This window comes from Drosophila kikkawai, chromosome 3L (genome assembly GCF_030179895.1).
Source record: "Drosophila kikkawai strain 14028-0561.14 chromosome 3L, DkikHiC1v2, whole genome shotgun sequence".
In the NCBI taxonomy this organism is placed as follows: Eukaryota; Metazoa; Arthropoda; class Insecta; order Diptera; family Drosophilidae; genus Drosophila; species Drosophila kikkawai.
Window position 1 is genome coordinate 29,568,132 of NC_091730.1, and position 19,457 is coordinate 29,587,588.

Sequence of the window (19,457 nt, forward strand, 5' to 3'; positions counted from 1 at the left end):
TCTCCGATTGCCCTATCTAGTTATTTATCAGCTCGATCCACTTTTACTGTGTGTAACGCGCAGTGCTACAATAATTATTTGACTCGTTGCAGGTCCCAGTTTTCTGAGGACCCAAAACAGTTTTATAATTTTGTTAAATCCAAGCGTAAATCCATTACTCGTCCGTCCTCGCTCTCTTTTGGTAATTCAACAGCAGAAAATGATCAGGCTATAGCCGATCTTTTTGCTCAGTTTTTTGAAACCACTTACTCCAACTCAATAGACCCAAATCAGGCTTATCCTTACATTATCCCGAAATCGAACCAAATCTTCAGTCCTACCATTAACGAAAGCTCTCTTCTTAGGGATCTTCATCGTGTTAAGCCAGTTTTTTTACCAGGTCCCGACGGAATACCAGGCTGTGTGCTTAGGAATTGTGCCGAAGCCCTGTGCAATCCACTTCTCAAATTGTTTACCTTATCCTTAGAAACCTCCCACTTTCCCCTTATTTGGAAGGAATCATTGGTTATTCCTCTCCACAAAAAAGGTAGCAAATTGGATGCCAACAATTACAGAGGTATCTCTAAGTTGTCGGCCATCCCTAAACTGTTCGAAAATGTTATTACTCCTCATCTGCAGCACCTGTGTAGGTCAATTATTTCTCCATGTCAACATGGTTTTATTAGGCGAAGATCAATTACAACGAATCTGTTGGAGCTTACTTCCTTTATTATAAAGGGATACCGAAATAACTTTCAGACAGATGTAATCTATACTGATTTCAGTAAAGCATTTGACTCTGTTAACCATTCCCTTCTTGTTCGGAAACTCGATTTAATGGGATTCCCGACTGATCTTCTTAATTGGATCTCAGGTTATCTAAATGGCAGGACGCAGAAGGTCCTTTTCGAAAATAAACTATCTAATGTTCTTAGGGTTACATCTGGCGTCCCGCAAGGGAGTCATTTGGGTCCCCTACTGTTTACATTATTTATCAACGATCTGCCCGAAGTTTTGACCAACTCCAGAGTACTTATGTATGCTGATGACGTCAAGCTTTGTGTGCAATATAATGATGCTACTTGCCAATCAGACTTACAGACAGATCTTAACAATTTTCAAACATGGTGCTGCGTGAACCTATTAAACTTAAACGGCTCTAAGTGCAAGCTAATGACATTCTCCCGTGTCACTCCTAAGCCTGCAACTTATACGCTAAACGGCTGCTCTTTGGAAAAAATTAATATAGTTGATGATTTAGGTGTCCGGCTGGATCCTAAACTCGACTTTATCGATCATATTTCGTGCATGGTGAATAAAGCCAGGGGTGTGCTTGGTTTCATTAAACGGTGGTCTAAGGAATTCAATGACCCCTATGTTACAAAAACGTTATATACTTCACTTGTTCGTCCTATCTTAGAATATGGATCCTGCGTTTGGAGCCCTCAGTATGGCGTCCATAGTAAACGCATAGAATCGGTTCAAAAGAACTTCTTACTTTTCGCTTTACGCGGTTTAAACTGGGATGCAAACCAGAGGTTACCGTCTTATTCTAGTAGACTCTTACTAATTAACTTACCCCCCTTATCTGATCGTAGAACCATGCTAGGTATTACATTCATATACAACTTAATCCGTGGTGACGTGGAAAGTACTGACTTGCTCGGTCAGCTAAATTTTCACGTACCAATAAGGAACACTAGATCCTTTTTATCATTAGTTTTGCCCCACTGTAGAACATCCTTTGAACTGCATGAACCCTTTAGAGTCCTCTGTGCAAATTATAACGATTTGTACACAATAATATCTAACGTTGACAGCCTCCCAAAACTAAAAACTTCAATCTTAACCTACTTACGCATGCAAGCAACCAATCCGGCAGTACGCCAGTAGTAGTCTCCCCGCATCCTTTTTTTTTTTTAAGTCCTTCGCGTTTTACTAATTACTAACAGAACAAGCACGTGCTTGGTGTCGAAAGTTCCACTTGATATGTACTGTACATAGTGCATCAACGTCTTGCAATATAATATAAACCAAAGCTACTCATGGCGAAATATACCAACATACCGACACAATTTCATACATTCCAAGAAATATACTAACTGTAGCGCGTGGCGGTTACACTTTGAAATAAAAAAAAAATTTTTTTTCAGTTTTCAAATTATTTTTATTTGAGCAAATACATAAAAATAAACATAAAAAATTAAATAAAAAATATTTTTTAAAAATTGTTTTCATTGAAAAAAAAAATATTTTTTCACTTTGATCCCCTTTAAAAAGGCGTATTTGTGGGCGTGGTACTTTATGCAGTATATATATACATTTTACAACAATTACCTGTCCAATGCCGTTTAAATTATTCGATTACCTTATTTGGTTCAAAAGATATGATTTTTGCAACGCTAAATGAGAAAAGGCGCTACTGTGCGTCGTCGCGTTTGAGCTGACTCTGTATGGTTGGCTGCTTCGATAGCAGTCCACTATGGTCCAAAAGACGATTTTTTTGGCATAAACTCTCAAAATTAAGTTACAGACTTCAAACTTTGCACATATTGTATTTCAAGGTATCTTAATATGTAAACAAATTTTTGAGTCTGTGCGACCACGCCCTCTCTTGCCTCCCACACAAACAGTTTCTTAGTGTTAGTACAAATGTGACTTTGAATTCAGACAAATTACTTACATCTCTTTTGGGAAGGACACAATAATATAATAATTTATTATATGTGATTTTGTCCTTAAACTTCATCGTCTTCTTCTTCTAATACTAAAGAGCATTGGTCGTTCAGGTCCTCATCAGCATCAGAATCGGAATCAGAATTCAATTCCTTTTCTAATATATTTTGGCTTTCAGTAGACGGCAGCTCCAGAAGACTTAATACTTCTTTGGGAAGAGGTTTTTTTTATATTTTTTCTTTCTCTTTCTTTTAAACAAACACTTGAAAGTAACGGATCCGATGAATCTATCGCCCTGTGGAAAAGGTCAGTCATAGAATTGATTCGACTATTTTTTCTTGCGTGTGAAAGTCTGTCTTTTTTTTCTAATTTTATTACGTGCTTCTGAGGCATTTTCGCCCAAGCAGCCAAGTGGAACCAAAGTTGAGTTATTTATTTGAAACCCATGGACTAATACTTTGTGAATAGTTGGTGACATTGGGAACCACGGGTATTTACTCATATGACAAAAAGTTCGAAATTTTTCAGAGCTTACATAATGGTTACAGGAAATTGCTATTAATATAATGTGAAAATTATTTAAAATTTGTTCATCAAAGCAGGTTATAGATGACAGTTCTTTACTTTTTGCAAAAGCTCTTCGTGCTGTATTGCCATCATTGCTGTTGCCGCTGCCGTTCTGTTTTGGCTGGCTTATTCGTAGACCCATTTCATTCCATATCTTTTCCTGAATATATTTTTTGCGTGCACCCATTTTCATTTTATCATCACCAGTTACATGCCATTTTTGTATTTCTATTCTGTATGATATGTTCAGAACAAATTCTAAAAACCGAATCCACGCATGTAGTGGACTCACTCCAAATTGTAAAGCTTCTAGCTTAGGGGTGAAGGTTTTTGAATTAAAATCTTTGGTGTCCATTACTTTTGTTGGGTTGACACCACAGATGGGACAACATTGAGTTGGTTTAGTACCAGTTAGTACGTTTAGTACTTTTCCGTCAATGAGGGTCATATGCATTTCAAACGTTACTGCTATGTCTACAGTGTCATCTATTTTGTAATAAAACGTTTTCAAATTATCTATTTGATAGTCCAATTGATTTTTTTCCATAATAATTTGATCAGTAGTTTCTTTTACAAATTGAATTTTTAGGGGCCAGCAAAATCAAATGGACTGCGGTGTTCGGTTAACCCATATGTTTCGCTGAAATGAGTCAATAATTTTTATGGGGATAACAGAAGTTACAAATAATGATTGATCTGAAATCTGCGCGTCTGGAGTGTTTATTTCAAACTTCTGTTTGTATGAACTCTGGCCAGTTGACCCATCAAAACCATAACTGCAAATTAATTTTAGTCTACAACTCTCCGGAAATTGTTTAAAAACATCGGATTGCATTTCAATTAATCGCTGTGCAGTGTGATTTAGGAGGTTTTGTAAGGAAACTTGAGCAGTAGTTTCTGTAACATCGATTCCTATTCGCCGACATTGAGTTTTAGCTTCAATAACTTGGTTGTAACTCGGATAAATGTTACTGTTATGACTTGTATTCAAGGCTCTAGTGTTGACATACTGCTGCTTAGTCAATGAATTTTCCAGGATGTAGGCTAAAGCTTCATTTGGTGTAAGTGAAGTCGGTTTTAGCATTTCAAATTGCTTTTTCAATTCCGTTGTGTTTTCAGGTGTTGTAATCGTTTCTTTTAGGATAAACGCCACATTCGTATTATATTCTCTCTTAGCTGAAACTGCTGCAGCATGAACAAGGAGATTTGTGTTGTTTTCTTTTTCATTCGCAAGCTCAGATGGCAATTTTCTTTTCAATCTGGGCCCTGCATTTGTATATGACAAGGTTGGGCGTTCAGGGCGTTGTGGTGTCTTACAAATATTTAATGTAAATGATATTTCAGACGATAAAAATGCATCGTGCCTTGACTTAAAACGTTCTACCATATAATTACATTTTTTAAGGTATTTTTTTATAAAGGATTCAAAATTACTCATTTTTTTTATTTATTTCTACTTTTTTATCATCATCCACGTGATAAACGCTAATTTTTTTTATAAATCCATTCTGACACAGATGATATTTCACGATTGTTTTTGCACCATATATCAAAGAGATCGCCATGGCGAAACTCAAACGTCGCTAAATATTGTAGAATTGTGAGAAAAGGGGGACGAACGGGGAAAATGTGTTAATGAGCGATGAACAAGGACATTTCAATGTACAAACTGGCGTACTTAGTTGTCCTCAGCAGACCTCAGGCGATTAGTTTTATTCCACGAAACACAGGAGACACGTGTTAATTTTCTACAACAACTACACATAAATTGGACAATAAACACATCACGAAGACTAAGACTACATGTAAATGTACTATATACAGTGAATTCTACATACCTTGATCTTTAATTTCCATATTTAACTTTATTTTCTTCGGACACACAATTTTTATATTCACGCACAGAAGAAAACAAAATAATTGGCGCCAATTTTTCAACACTAAGCAGCTGATCGGTTGTGTACTTTTGAAAGCTTATAAAAGCTTTCATTGAAGCCGTTAACGCTTTCTATATTAATTTATTAAATGCATGATGTATTAACTTTAAGAATTTAAAATCAAAAATAAAAAAAATTAACATAAAAAATTTGACTTTATGCCAAAAAATCGGCCTCATGGACCATAGTGGAGTCTAGCCGTTTCCGGGGCAGTCTCTATATTGGAGCAGAAGTTTCTCCATGAGTTTCTTTGCGCCTTGCGTATTTCTTTTTTGTAGTCCCTAAGTAGGACTTTGTATTTCTCATTGATGATATCATCTTTTGCCTGCTTGGCGATTTTGAAGAATTCTTTGAGTTTGTTGTGTCGGAGTAAAAGATACTTATTCCACCAGGGTTGCCTGGTCCTCTTTCTCGTGTCCGATATAGGGCATGATGCGTGGTACGCATCCAGCAGTTCTTTGGAGAGGGTCTCTAGGGACTTTTCTATGTCTTCCGCGGATTCTACTATGCCCTGAGAGATCGCGAGCCGTGTCGCGATAGTCTCCTTGAACTTTCCCCAGTTAGTATTCCGGGGGTTCCTGAAGATTGATTGTTTTGGAGAGTGTTCGAATGCGTATTGGAACCGTATGTACTTATGATCTGAGAAGGATGGTCTCTCCATTCTGATACCAAATTACCTTGTCCCCTTACCAGAGTAAGATCTAGCACGTTTGAGGAGGTGGGACCTACATAGGTGTATTCCTCCCCCACGTTTGCTATACTCAGGTTGGTTAAGAGTATAAAGTCTAAGAGGGACTCACCTCTGTCGTTTATGTCGGGGCTCCCCCATACGCAGTGGTGCGCGTTGGCGTCTGCACCCACGAGCAGTTGCTGGTCCTTCGGGCTGGTTTCTACCAAGCTCATGAGTTCTCCGTTGATGCCGTCCTGTCGTGTGCCATGTAGCAGGAAGCTACCAAAAGGCGCTTTTTTCCGCTCTCTAGCATCACCACGGTCAGGTCATCAGAGCTGTAATGAGACATAAGGTTAGCGTGTAGACCCTTCCATACAAGTACGGCGGTTCTATTCCTGCTTACAGTTGGTGGATGGAGTAAATTGTAATTTGCGTACTTCAGTCCGGCGATGGCATTGTCTGAGGCGATGCATGGCTCCTGGACCAAAGCTATGTCGCCGGATCCTTGCTCCATGGCTATGAGGAGTTCCGTCGACGCGACCTGGCTCTTATGGAGGTTGAGCTGCAGCACCCTGAATATCATGGGTACTGGGCTCACCCCCATACCACGGGTTGACTACTACGGTCAGGTCACCGTCCTCTCCTTCGACGGACTCATCCAGCGTCATATCCCGGTCGGCATCCGGGGTGGCGCTTTTTGAGGCGCAGGTATACGCTACCCATGCCCGACGCCATCTTCCCGTATCTGGGATAAAGGATGTCCTCTGCCTCCTTGTTTATCTGGAGGACTGCACTTTGCCCCCCCTCCTTGGGTGATGGGGCCGCAACGTGCAGAACCTTCCAGTCCGCGGTTGGGATATCCGGGTCTGACGCTGCAGCAGCTTCAGTGCCCGGTCCGCTTGGATTGTGATGGGGAAGAGTACCTACGCTTTTGGAGTGGATGGGATTAGCTCCCTCCCACAGCGCCAAAGAAGGTGGGCATGGGAGCTTCGGGACCATCCTCCATCCGTGCGTATAATGACTCAACGAGCCGCGCATGCACCATCTTCCACTGCGCTTCGGTCATTTTGCCGGCTTCATCGCTTCTGTCAATGAGGGCCACGATTAAGTGTCGTTTGATCACCTCACTGACTTTACGGTTTTTTTGGGCTTTTTCGCCATTTGAGGAGAGCCTGCCTCCTTAGGCCCGCGTTGCCGCTTGCTCCCCTGTGCGTCCATAGAGGCGGTTGAGCGTTACCTTCTGTTGGCAAGAGTCTCCTCCACCTTGTTGGCGAATCCGCGAGTCGAACTCATATGGGGGAGTTTGGCGAAGTGAAGCCTCCCGTCAGCGATTTTCAGCTAAGCCCAGACAAGCTTTGCCTTCTCCTCTGGGGATACGGCGGCTTTTTCCTGGAGCAGGGCAGCCTTGTACAGCGCCTTGGCCTTCATTCCCTCGCTTGACCGCTTTGGCCCGTTCCTGCGCTGGGAGCTGGTGCCTGGTTTCGGTGAGTGGAGAAGCTGCACGCTCTCAAGGTCCGAGTCTGTATCGACTAGGCACGTGAGCGGCTCAACTACCCCTGCGTAGTTTTTTCGGCAGTAGCGTTGCAACTGTCATGACCTGCTCCCGTCACATCAGAGGTGTTACCGCTGGCGACACGCAGAGAGGATTGCTCCCCCCGTGCCCGCCGGTGGTAGCGGTCACGCCTTCCACCGACGTTTGGGCTGACATCCCAGCCCTGGTTTCTTTCTTTAAACCTTCCAGAATGGTTTTTTTTCCAGGGGTACCACCACACTAGTGTACTAGTTTGATAAGTTTCCGCAAAGCTACGGGAGTCTAAGGCGCACGAGCACGAGGATTATTTTTGTTTAAGGATTCATGAACTATGGCATGTTCCGGCCATGCGGAAGGATTAAGAACCCTGTGCAAGACACCTTTAGAAAGTGCAATTTTAAACGAAGATATATCGCGTCTATCTTTAAAATTGAACTTTAAAACGGTAAATTCAGTACCAGAAACATTCAGCTTGCTGCACAAATGGGTCTTAACGTCATTTTCGAAAGCTTCAGGATTAAGGCGGGAAACAAAAACAAACTTCCTAGGAGCAACACCGGCAAGTGGCGTCGGTTTTCGCTGAGGACCTCCTGAGATTTTAGAGTGTTGTGTTCAAGGCGTAGGAGACGAAGAAGTAGAGATCACCGGTATCACAGGATGAGCGTCTCTGTTGCTGTCCGTGAATCCAGCAACTGAAACTCAAGATGAGTTTGCCTCATAAAAATCCTTATTTCGGATTTGATATGAATGCAGCTTGGGCAGGTCCAATCCAATCCGGCGTGATCTTTTATGCGATCCGCGATACGTGCGCCGGTCTGCCCAAGATCGGCGCAGCCAGGGTGGGCGATATTGTTGCAGAGCCAACAATAGACAGTGGCCTGCCGCTGGGTAATTTTGCATCCGTTTGAGCATTCAGTTGCACAACAAGAAGCCATGATTAGTTTAGTAAAAACATCAAATAATTCGTCAAAGGCGTCCTTAAAATTTGCCCTTGATGATCGTCGCTTGAATCACGTTGTTCATTAGTTTCTTAACGGACAACCGCGTACCGTTGCATAATCTCGGATTGCACGTGAACGTGATGAATAAATCCGGGCGCCCGTAATTTCGGGCATACGTCATCGCAACGTGAGCGTACTTATGCATATGGCACGGGCTTCATACATAAGTAGATGGGAGAATGGTCAAATAACCGATGTTGGCCGCGTGTCCTTCAGTAGTAAGTGGATGTACTCGTCTGAGCGCAACTTCGACTGATTAAAACGAATGAAATTGAGACGTTCCTTTTCTACTTAGACGTACATGACGACACAGTACTGTTGAGACAAACGGTGGTATCTTAACAGATGATTGTCAACATCTAGTCGAATCATCAATCGATACGCATAAAAATTCATAGAGCTGACCTTCTTATTCGTTTCTTCTCCTAAAATATGAATTCAAACTTTGTTGTAGAATCAAGAAGTGATGACTTGACCAACCTGTCGTTGGATTGACCATCTTTATTTTGAAGTAATACCCATCTTCTCCACGACAGAACATCAACGGGTATTGAAGACCGATGAGTCTTATAAACTCGCTGCAATTGGCCGTTATCCCGACGCTTCAAAACATTATCGCGTGATTCCACATTCTCGCCAACAATCACCACTGCGACTTCATTGATAGTGGGAGCATTAAATTGTTTTGCATGGCTACCAGTGGGTCTTTTGTCAGCGCTGATAATGATTTTGTGTTCGTCATAATGCATTATATACAATGCGGTTTTCAACAATCTGACCAATTCATTATGCTCCTGAAGAAGATTTTGCAATTGTTCGATAATTTCACGTTTAGTTGCAGTAAAAATTGCACAGCGGTGAATTAGTTCAACTGCCGAATCACCAATGAAATAGATCTGAAGAAATTTATGATCTTTGTTTTGTGGTGGTAACAAAGCGCCCGCTCGGGGGTGAATTTGCCCTTGAATCTGAATGTTGGGATGCAATTTCGAAAAAATGGGAGTTGTTCATTTTGATAATAAAGAAACGCCATTACCTTATAACTTGGCTTGTAGCCTGATTGATGAAAAAGCTCTGCTCCAAATGACTTCATTTGAAAGCATCCGTTATATTTTTGTGCAAGCTTAAGGAAACTGTTTGATTGGGCTGAATTTTAATATAGTAGTGGATGAGCCAAAATGGACAATTTAATTTTGCCACCTGCACAGCATAAGCCGGGGGTTTCCAATCGAAACTTCAGTGCATTGCAATGCTGACATAAGAAAGACAATGAACCAATAACAACGCAGCAATGATCTTTGTAGGGTGTTTCAGAATTGTATGGGAATGCAGCGCGATTCAAGTTTTCATTTGCGGTTCTCGCAAAATGGCATTAGCCACAACCGTAATTTTAAAGCTAGAAAGTTGAAACTTGTAGAATTTGGTGCTTATATTATTTGTGAATTTCGTTTTTTTTTTTACACTGCCACTTTTCCTTGCCTGCCGCCCACATAATAGAACTGCAGTATATTCAAATAAAATTCATATTAATGTTGTTCTATTTTTTTCTTCATTTTTTTTATCCACAATTGTTAAAACATTCTTTTTATTTTAATATTTTTGCATATTATAACATAGCTTAATAAACGAAAACTTAAAAATAAGTAGATAAGCTTGTATTAATATAAACGTTCTTTTCTAAATAAATCTAAATATGGTAAACTTGTAAGGTCGTCTTCAACACTATATACTTGGGCTGCATCTTCTGGTTTTGGAGAAGCTAAAAGTGCAATAACTTCACTTGGCAATGAGTGTGATTTTAAACTCTTTTTTTGAGCAATGCTTGAGTAAGTAAGGATCATAAGAATCCAAAGCTTTCTATAATAAATGCTATGGCCTCATCAGCTGATAATGGTATAGGCTCTTTCAATGAAAGTTTTTGGCTTAATTTTGACCTGTCAGGACTATTTATTGTCGTATTTAAAATGTGAGAAATATATTTATTTTTTTCCTTCTTAGCAGACATAGGCGCTGCTTTAATAAGTAGATGTGTTGAATTTTCCTTAGCAAGTTTGGAAGCAAATCTTCTTTTAACCCGTAAACTTCCTTCGTTATAAGAGACCAGAGGTCGTCCACCAAGATTACGATTACAATCATCTTTTGAATATAATATTAGCTCCGATGCAAGCCAGCTAGCATTTTTTTCTTTAAAGCGAGAAATATTTCTGTGTGCTTTGTTCAGCAATTTTTTTATTTGAACAATAAAGTTTTTTATTTTGTTTTTAATCATCTCCAAATCGTTTTCCGGAAAATCATTTGGAATTACTTCGACGCAAACCCAGTCAAAAGTAGCGATGACATTGCGATTATTATCCAGCAAAACTTCCAGTAAGTCACCTCGAAGAATTGCAATCTTGCTCGCATCTGTTGAAATATCTAACTCTCCCGCAAATTCCCGCAAATTATTTAAATGCTATCTGAATATACACATAAAAACACATATGTGGTAGTACATAAGTTGTTATTTGAATCCTGTTGTATCTTGCTAGATATGCTCCACGAAACACAAATATTTTAAGGTTAGAATCAAGAAAACTAGTGTTTACGTATTTCATTAAAAACATGACAAAACAAAAGCACACATAATTAAACACTTATACAGATATTTTCTACATACCATGTGAAACATTTTCCATTTTAAGGTATTTTAATTGGTCAAACTGTTTAAAAATACGACAACGTCAAAGTTAAGAAACTTGTCTAATCAGCAAGCTTGCACGCACTACGTGGCAAGAACAGCTGACTTTCAAGGACTGGTGGAAGACAAGGGCTGCACAATAAAATACCAATTAAATATTTTTGATGTCTAGGGACATTTCTTAGCTTAAAATAATTGTAACAATATTGATATATTAACACGAATTTTCTAGCTTTTGGCCAAAATAAAGGCATTTCATCCCAATGTGCACTGTAAGTTTGTCGACGACAATACAATACAATACAGCTGGACGACGAGATGCTAACCAGCAGGCTTGGCCTAAAATGGGACCAAGTACGGGACACCTTCATGTTTTCGTTTTCGCCAAGAGTAGAGTCAGACCACGTTACCAAACGCACTATCTTGTCAGTTGCATCATCACTGTTCGATCCGTTGGGATTAGTTACTCCCATCATCATCGTGGCAAAAATCATCCTGCAGGAGCTGTGGCTACTAAAGCTACACTGGGATGAGTCAGTACCCCAAGGAATCCATAAAGCTTGGATGTCCCTTCTTTCGTCGCTTACGTCGTTGGAGTCTACAGCAATACCACGATTTTGCCTCCAACCGGCTATACATGGCTTCTGTGACGCCTCTATCAGAGCGTACGGGTGCTGCATCTACGCTCGCGCACTTGGATCAGATGGGCTAACCACGGTACAACTAATCACATCCAAGTCTAGAGTTGCTCCCACCAAGAAGCTATCTCTAGCCAAATTAGAACTGTGCGGAGCACATCTGCTAGCACAACTCCATCAGAAAATCATTCGAATCTGCGCAGATAGAGAGCCAACCTCGTACTTATGGCGCGACTCTCAAATCGTTTTTCATTGGAATCGCCAACACTCAGCCACATTATCTACCTTTGTCGACAATCGAATTGCTAAAATTCAAGAAATGACGTCAGAGTGTTACTGGAGACATGTTCCAACGCACTGCAACCCGGACATCCTGTCCAGGGGCTGCACTATCGCCGAGTTGGAACAATCGATATGGTTCGAGGGACCTAAGTTTCTACGCCAAGAGCAGCAATATTGGCCTAGGGACAATAAAGACATCATTGACATTGATCTGGAAACTGTGCAGCTGGAGAAAAGAAAATCAACCTTTACCGTACAGAGTACCAGTAATCAACTGCTTGAAGGAGTCTACAAATCCAGTTCATATCAGCACTGCCTATTAGTCGTCGCCTGGATGTTTAGGTTCATTCATCGCGGTCGTAATCTCACGCCATCCCAGTCTCCATCGCCAACGCCAACGGAATTGCAGCGGGCGCTACATTATATCGTCTGGAATATCCAAACCAATCACTTCGCTTAAGAAATATCATCGGTCCTGAAGGGCCATCCGATTTGCACTAACCTTAAAAATCGTAGTCTCTTTCTTCAGGTCACAGATGGTTTCCAACTTCTAAAGGTCGGAGGACGCCTGGAGTTAGCAGACAACCCAGAGACCCAAAGGCATCCTGTCCTGCTCCCAGCTAAGGATCCCTTTGTTTCACAGTTCGTTCGCCGTCTCCATCTGCAAAACTATCACGCGGGACCAAGGACTCTTGTCGCCTTAATTCGACGACAGTTTTGGAACGCAAGGGAGTGTGATTTTAAACTCTTTTTTTGAGCAATGCTTGAGTAAGTAAGGATCATAAGAATCCAAAGATTTCTATAATAAATGCTATGGCCTCATCAGCTGATAATGGTATAGGCTCTTTCAATGAAAGTTTTTGGCTTAATTTTGACCTGTCAGGACTATTTATTGTCGTATTTAAAATGTGAGAAATATATTTATTTTTTTCCTTCTTAGCAGACATAGGCGCTGCTTTAATAAGTAGATGTGTTGAATTTTCCTTAGCAAGTTTGGAAGCAAATCTTCTTTTAACCCGTAAACTTCCTTCGTTATAAGAGACCAGAGGTCGTCCACCAAGATTACGATTACAATCATCTTTTGAATATAATATTAGCTCCGATGCAAGCCAGCTAGCATTTTTTTCTTTAAAGCGAGAAATATTTCTGTGTGCTTTGTTCAGCAATTTTTTTATTTGAACAATAAAGTTTTTTATTTTGTTTTTAATCATCTCCAAATCGTTTTCCGGAAAATCATTTGGAATTACTTCGACGCAAACCCAGTCAAAAGTAGCGATGACATTGCGATTATTATCCAGCAAAACTTCCAGTAAGTCACCTCGAAGAATTGCAATCTTGCTCGCATCTGTTGAAATATCTAACTCTCCCGCAAATTCCCGCAAATTATTTAAATGCTATCTGAATATACACATAAAAACACATATGTGGTAGTACATAAGTTGTTATTTGAATCCTGTTGTATCTTGCTAGATATGCTCCACGAAACACAAATATTTTAAGGTTAGAATCAAGAAAACTAGTGTTTACGTATTTCATTAAAAACATGACAAAACAAAAGCACACATAATTAAACACTTATACAGATATTTTCTACATACCATGTGAAACATTTTCCATTTTAAGGTATTTTAATTGGTCAAACTGTTTAAAAATACGACAACGTCAAAGTTATGAAACTTGTCTAATCAGCAAGCTTGCACGCACTACGTGGCAAGAACAGCTGACTTTCAAGGACTGGTGGAAGACAAGGGCTGCACAATAAAATACCAATTAAATATTTTTGATGTCTAGGGACATTTCTTAGCTTAAAATAATTGTAACAATATTGATATATTAACACGAATTTTCTAGCTTCTGGCCAAAATAAAGGCATTTCATCCCAATGTGCACTGTAAGTTTGTCGACGACAATACAATACAATACAGCTGGACGACGAGATGCTAACCAGCACGCTTGGCCTAAAATGGGGCCAAGTACGGGACACCTTCATGTTTTCGTTTTCGCCAAGAGTAGAGTCAGACCACGTTACCAAACGCACTATCTTGTCAGTTGCATCATCACTGTTCGATCCGTTGGGATTAGTTACTCCCATCATCATCGTGGCAAAAATCATCCTGCAGGAGCTGTGGCTACTAAAGCTACACTGGGATGAGTCAGTACCCCAAGGAATCCATAAAGCTTGGATGTCCCTTCTTTCGTCGCTTACGTCGTTGGAGTCTACAGCAATACCACGATTTTGCCTCCAACCGGCTATACATGGCTTCTGTGACGCCTCTATCAGAGCGTACGGGTGCTGCATCTACGCTCGCGCACTTGGATCAGATGGGCTAACCACGGTACAACTAATCACATCCAATTCTAGAGTTGCTCCCACCAAGAAGCTATCTCTAGCCAAATTAGAACTGTGCGGAGCACATCTGCTAGCACAACTCCATCAGAAAATCATTCGAATCTTCGCAGATAGAGAGCCAACCTCGTACTTATGGCGCGACTCTCAAATCGTTTTTCATTGGAATCGCCAACACTCAGCCACATTATCTACCTTTGTCGACAATCGAATTGCTAAAATTCAAGAAATGACGTCAGAGTGTTACTGGAGACATGTTCCAACGCACTGCAACCCGGCAGACATCCTGTCCAGGGGCTGCACTATCGCCGAGTTGGAACAATCGATATGGTTCGAGGGACCTAAGTTTCTACGCCAAGAGCAGCAATATTGGCCTAGGGACAATAAAGACATCATTGACATTGATCTGGAAACTGTGCAGCTGGAGAAAAGAAAATCAACCTTTACCGTACAGAGTACCAGTAATCAACTGCTTGAAGGAGTCTACAAATCCAGTTCATATCAGCACTGCCTATTAGTCGTCGCCTGGATGTTTAGGTTCATTCATCGCGGTCGTAATCTCACGCCATCCCAGTCTCCATCGCCAACGCCAACGGAATTGCAGCGGGCGCTACATTATATCGTCTGGAATATCCAAACCAATCACTTCGCTTAAGAAATATCATCGGTCCTGAAGGGCCATCCGATTTGCACTAACCTTAAAAATCGTAGTCTCTTTCTTCAGGTCACAGATGGTTTCCAACTTCTAAAGGTCGGAGGACGCCTGGAGTTAGCAGACAACCCAGAGACCCAAAGGCATCCTGTCCTGCTCCCAGCTAAGGATCCCTTTGTTTCACAGTTCGTTCGCCGTCTCCATCTGCAAAACTATCACGCCTATCACTCTTGTCGCCTTAATTCGACGACAGTTTTGGAACGCAAGGGAGTGTGATTTTAAACTCTTTTTTTGAGCAATGCTTGAGTAAGTAAGGATCATAAGAATCCAAAGATTTCTATAATAAATGCTATGGCCTCATCAGCTGATAATGGTATAGGCTCTTTCAATGAAAGTTTTTGGCTTAATTTTGACCTGTCAGGACTATTTATTGTCGCATTTAAAATGTGAGAAATATATTTATTTTTTTCCTTCTTAGCAGACATAGGCGCTGCTTTAATAAGTAGATGTGTTGAATTTTCCTTAGCAAGTTTGGAAGCAAATCTTCTTTTAACCCGTAAACTTCCTTCGTTATAAGAGACCAGAGGTCGTCCACCAAGATTACGATTACAATCATCTTTTGAATATAATATTAGCTCCGATGCAAGCCAGCTAGCATTTTTTTCTTTAAAGCGAGAAATATTTCTGTGTGCTTTGTTCAGCAATTTTTTTATTTGAACAATAAAGTTTTTTATTTTGTTTTTAATCATCTCCAAATCGTTTTCCGGAAAATCATTTGGAATTACTTCGACGCAAACCCAGTCAAAAGTAGCGATGACATTGCGATTATTATCCAGCAAAACTTCCAGTAAGTCACCTCGAAGAATTGCAATCTTGCTCGCATCTGTTAAAATATATAACTCTCCCGCAAATTCCCGCAAATTATTTAAATGCTATCTGAATATACACATAAAAACACATATGTGGTAGTACATAAGTTGTTATTTGAATCCTGTTGTATCTTGCTAGATATGCTCCACGAAACACAAATATTTTAAGGTTAGAATCAAGAAAACTAGTGTTTACGTATTTCATTAAAAACATGACAAAACAAAAGCACACATAATTAAACACTTATACAGATATTTTCTACATACCATGTGAAACATTTTCCATTTTAAGGTATTTTAATTGGTCAAACTGTTTAAAAATACGACAACGTCAAAGTTAAGAAACTTGTCTAATCAGCAAGCTTGCACGCACTACGTGGCAAGAACAGCTGACTTTCAAGGACTGGTGGAAGACAAGGGCTGCACAATAAAATACCAATTAAATATTTTTGATGTCTAGGGACATTTCTTAGCTTAAAATAATTGGTACAATATTGATATATTAACACGAATTTTCTAGCTTTTGGCCAAAATAAAGGCATTTCATCCCAATGTGCACTGTAAGTTTGTCGACGACAATACAATACAATACAGCTGGACGACGAGATGCTAACCAGCAGGCTTGGCCTAAAATGGGACCAAGTACGGGACACCTTCATGTTTTCGTTTTCGCCAAGAGTAGAGTCAGACCACGTTACCAAACGCACTATCTTGTCAGTTGCATCATCACTGTTCGATCCGTTGGGATTAGTTACTCCCATCATCATCGTGGCAAAAATCATCCTGCAGGAGCTGTGGCTACTAAAGCTACACTGGGATGAGTCAGTACCCCAAGGAATCCATAAAGCTTGGATGTCCCTTCTTTCGTCGCTTGGAGTCTACAGCAATACCACGATTTTGCCTCCAACCGGCTATACATGGCTTCTGTGACGCCTCTATCAGAGCGTACGGGTGCTGCATCTACGCTCGCGCACTTGGATCAGATGGGCTAACCACGGTACAACTAATCACATCCAAGTCTAGAGTTGCTCCCACCAAGAAGCTATCTCTAGCCAAATTAGAACTGTGCGGAGCACATCTGCTAGCACAACTCCATCAGAAAATCATTCGAATCTTCGCAGATAGAGAGCCAACCTCGTACTTATGGCGCGACTCTCAAATCGTTTTTCATTGGAATCGCCAACACTCAGCCACATTATCTACCTTTGTCGACAATCGAATTGCTAAAATTCAAGAAATGACGTCAGAGTGTTACTGGAGACATGTTCCAACGCACTGCAACCCGGACATCCTGTCCAGGGGCTGCACTATCGCCGAGTTGGAACAATCGATATGGTTCGAGGGACCTAAGTTTCTACGCCAAGAGCAGCAATATTGGCCTAGGGACAATAAAGACATCATTGACATTGATCTGGAAACTGTGCAGCTGGAGAAAAGAAAATCAACCTTTACCGTACAGAGTACCAGTAATCAACTGCTTGAAGGAGTCTACAAATCCAGTTCATATCAGCACTGCCTATTAGTCGTCGCCTGGATGTTTAGGTTCATTCATCGCGGTCGTAATCTCACGCCATCCCAGTCTCCATCGCCAACGCCAACGGAATTGCAGCGGGCGCTACATTATATCGTCTGGAATATCCAAACCAATCACTTCGCTTAAGAAATATCATCGGTCCTGAAGGGCCATCCGATTTGCACTAACCTTAAAAATCGTAGTCTCTTTCTTCAGGTCACAGATGGTTTCCAACTTCTAAAGGTCGGAGGACGCCTGGAGTTAGCAGACAACCCAGAGACCCAAAGGCATCCTGTCCTGCTCCCAGCTAAGGATCCCTTTGTTTCACAGTTCGTTCGCCGTCTCCATCTCCAAAACTATCACGCGGGACCAAGGACTCTTGTCGCCTTAATTCGACGACAGTTTTGGAACGCAAGGGACTTAGCGCGACAAGTCGACCAACTCTCGAAAAAGAACTTATGGGGCAACTTCCCAAAGAGTGCATCACACCGTCTTGGCCATTCTCAAGATGCGGAATAGTCTTTTGCGGACCAATCAACGTCTATTTGCGCATCCGGGGTAAGCCGCCCACCAAGGCATACCTAGCCGACTTCGTTTGCTTTGCCACAAAAGTTTGCTTTGTCACAAAAGTGGTCTCAGATCTCACGACGGATATATTCATTGCATCACACAGGCGCCTCATTGCCAGACGCGGGCTGCCTTCGGACATTTTTTGTGACAACGCTACAAACTTCGCAGGAGCAGTTTCTCTTCAAGAAAGAAACGACTGAATCGATCCATCATTTTTGTCGCAATGAGTTCATTAACTTTCATTTTATTCCGCCCAGGGCTCCACATTTCGGGGGCATATGGGAGGCTGTCGTCAAAAGCGTCAAGGGACTACTCAACCGCACTCTTCGAGACACTAGATTAACCTTCGAGGAGCTAGCCACAGCAGCTGCTGATGTCGAGGCGATCTTGAACTCTCGCCCAATAACGCCGCTATCAACCGACCCAAACGACCTAGCCGCTCTCACGCCTGGTCACTTCTTAGTGGGTTATGCACTCCGAGCTCTTCCAGAAGCTCCACCAATCGACGACAATCTGGACAAGTTGGACCGATGGAAGAAGGTCAGCGCAATTAAGCACCACATCTGGAGTCGTTGGAGCCACGAATACATAAACGAGCTCAAAGTTCGCACAACCTGGACGAAGACTGCACCAAATCTAGCGGTCAACGACATGGTTATTGTTCATGAGGATAATCTTCCCCCACAACGGTTGCTTCTTGGCCGCGTAGTCAGCACCATCGCCGGATCGGACAACATCATGCGTGTAGCCAACGTACGCACCGCCAAGGGAATCATCCGCCGTCCCATACGGAAACTCGCCTTATTACCTGTCTCTTGAAAGTCAATCGCATACTTTCAAGGGGGCCGGTATGTTGGGTCAAAACCCAAGTAGTACATTTGATTATATTCAAATTCCGCGCCTTATGACTGTTAGTTAACATTACATCTGTTATACGGATGCTGCCAACTCGTATGATCGAATGAGTGGCAGAGATAATAAGAAATAGAGAAGAAAGAACTTGAAGTTGTAACGCCATTATTAGTAGAAAGGTTGAAGTTGACTTATACAATTAAACTAGCTCCATCTGACTTATTATTTTTAACTCAAGAATAAAGCTCTTGTTTCAACAGTTACAATTGATCAAATTTGAAAAATATCAGAATATTCTAAAAAAGTTTTCAAAATATTCGAATTCGCATTAGAATCAAAACAAATTTGAATTCCAGAAAATATTTTAAATAAAGTTTATTTATATATCAAATACTGCAAATGAATAATTTAAATAATACGTGGATACATAACAATAAAAAAATCTGTGTGTAATTATTAAATAATTAAGCTAAATAATAAAAATAATTTATATAATTAAATAATTATATATGTACAATGTATGTATTTACAATTACCTATTTCAATTGACTAATAAATAAATAATATATTATTATGATTCATAAATTATAAAAAATACATCTATAAATCAAAAAGTACATATATAAAATAAAAACAAGAAAGGAAGCTAACTTCGGCACACCGAAGTTTGTATACCCTTGCAGATTGGTTTCGATG

The 19,457-nt window shown here is 40.8% G+C and overlaps 3 protein-coding genes across 3 annotated transcripts; all 3 read left to right on the plus strand.

Moving 5' to 3' along the window:
* The first annotated feature begins 11,995 nt into the window (after window positions 1-11,995).
* LOC138928414 (uncharacterized) lies at window positions 11,996-12,418 on the plus strand. Its single transcript, XM_070285485.1, has one exon. It carries the CDS (start codon window positions 11,996-11,998, stop codon window positions 12,416-12,418), a length of 423 nt encoding a protein of 140 aa, XP_070141586.1.
* A 4,645-nt stretch (window positions 12,419-17,063) lies between these two features.
* On the plus strand, window positions 17,064-17,486 carry LOC138928415 (uncharacterized). The gene has a single exon (XM_070285486.1). The coding sequence runs from the start codon at window positions 17,064-17,066 to the stop codon at window positions 17,484-17,486; it is 423 nt and encodes a 140-aa protein (XP_070141587.1).
* A 361-nt stretch (window positions 17,487-17,847) lies between these two features.
* LOC138928416 (uncharacterized) lies at window positions 17,848-18,728 on the plus strand. The gene is made up of 2 exons (XM_070285487.1): window positions 17,848-17,897; window positions 18,167-18,728. The coding sequence occupies exons 1-2, from the start codon at window positions 17,848-17,850 to the stop codon at window positions 18,726-18,728; spliced, it is 612 nt and encodes a 203-aa protein (XP_070141588.1).
* The last annotated feature ends 729 nt before the right edge of the window (window positions 18,729-19,457 follow it).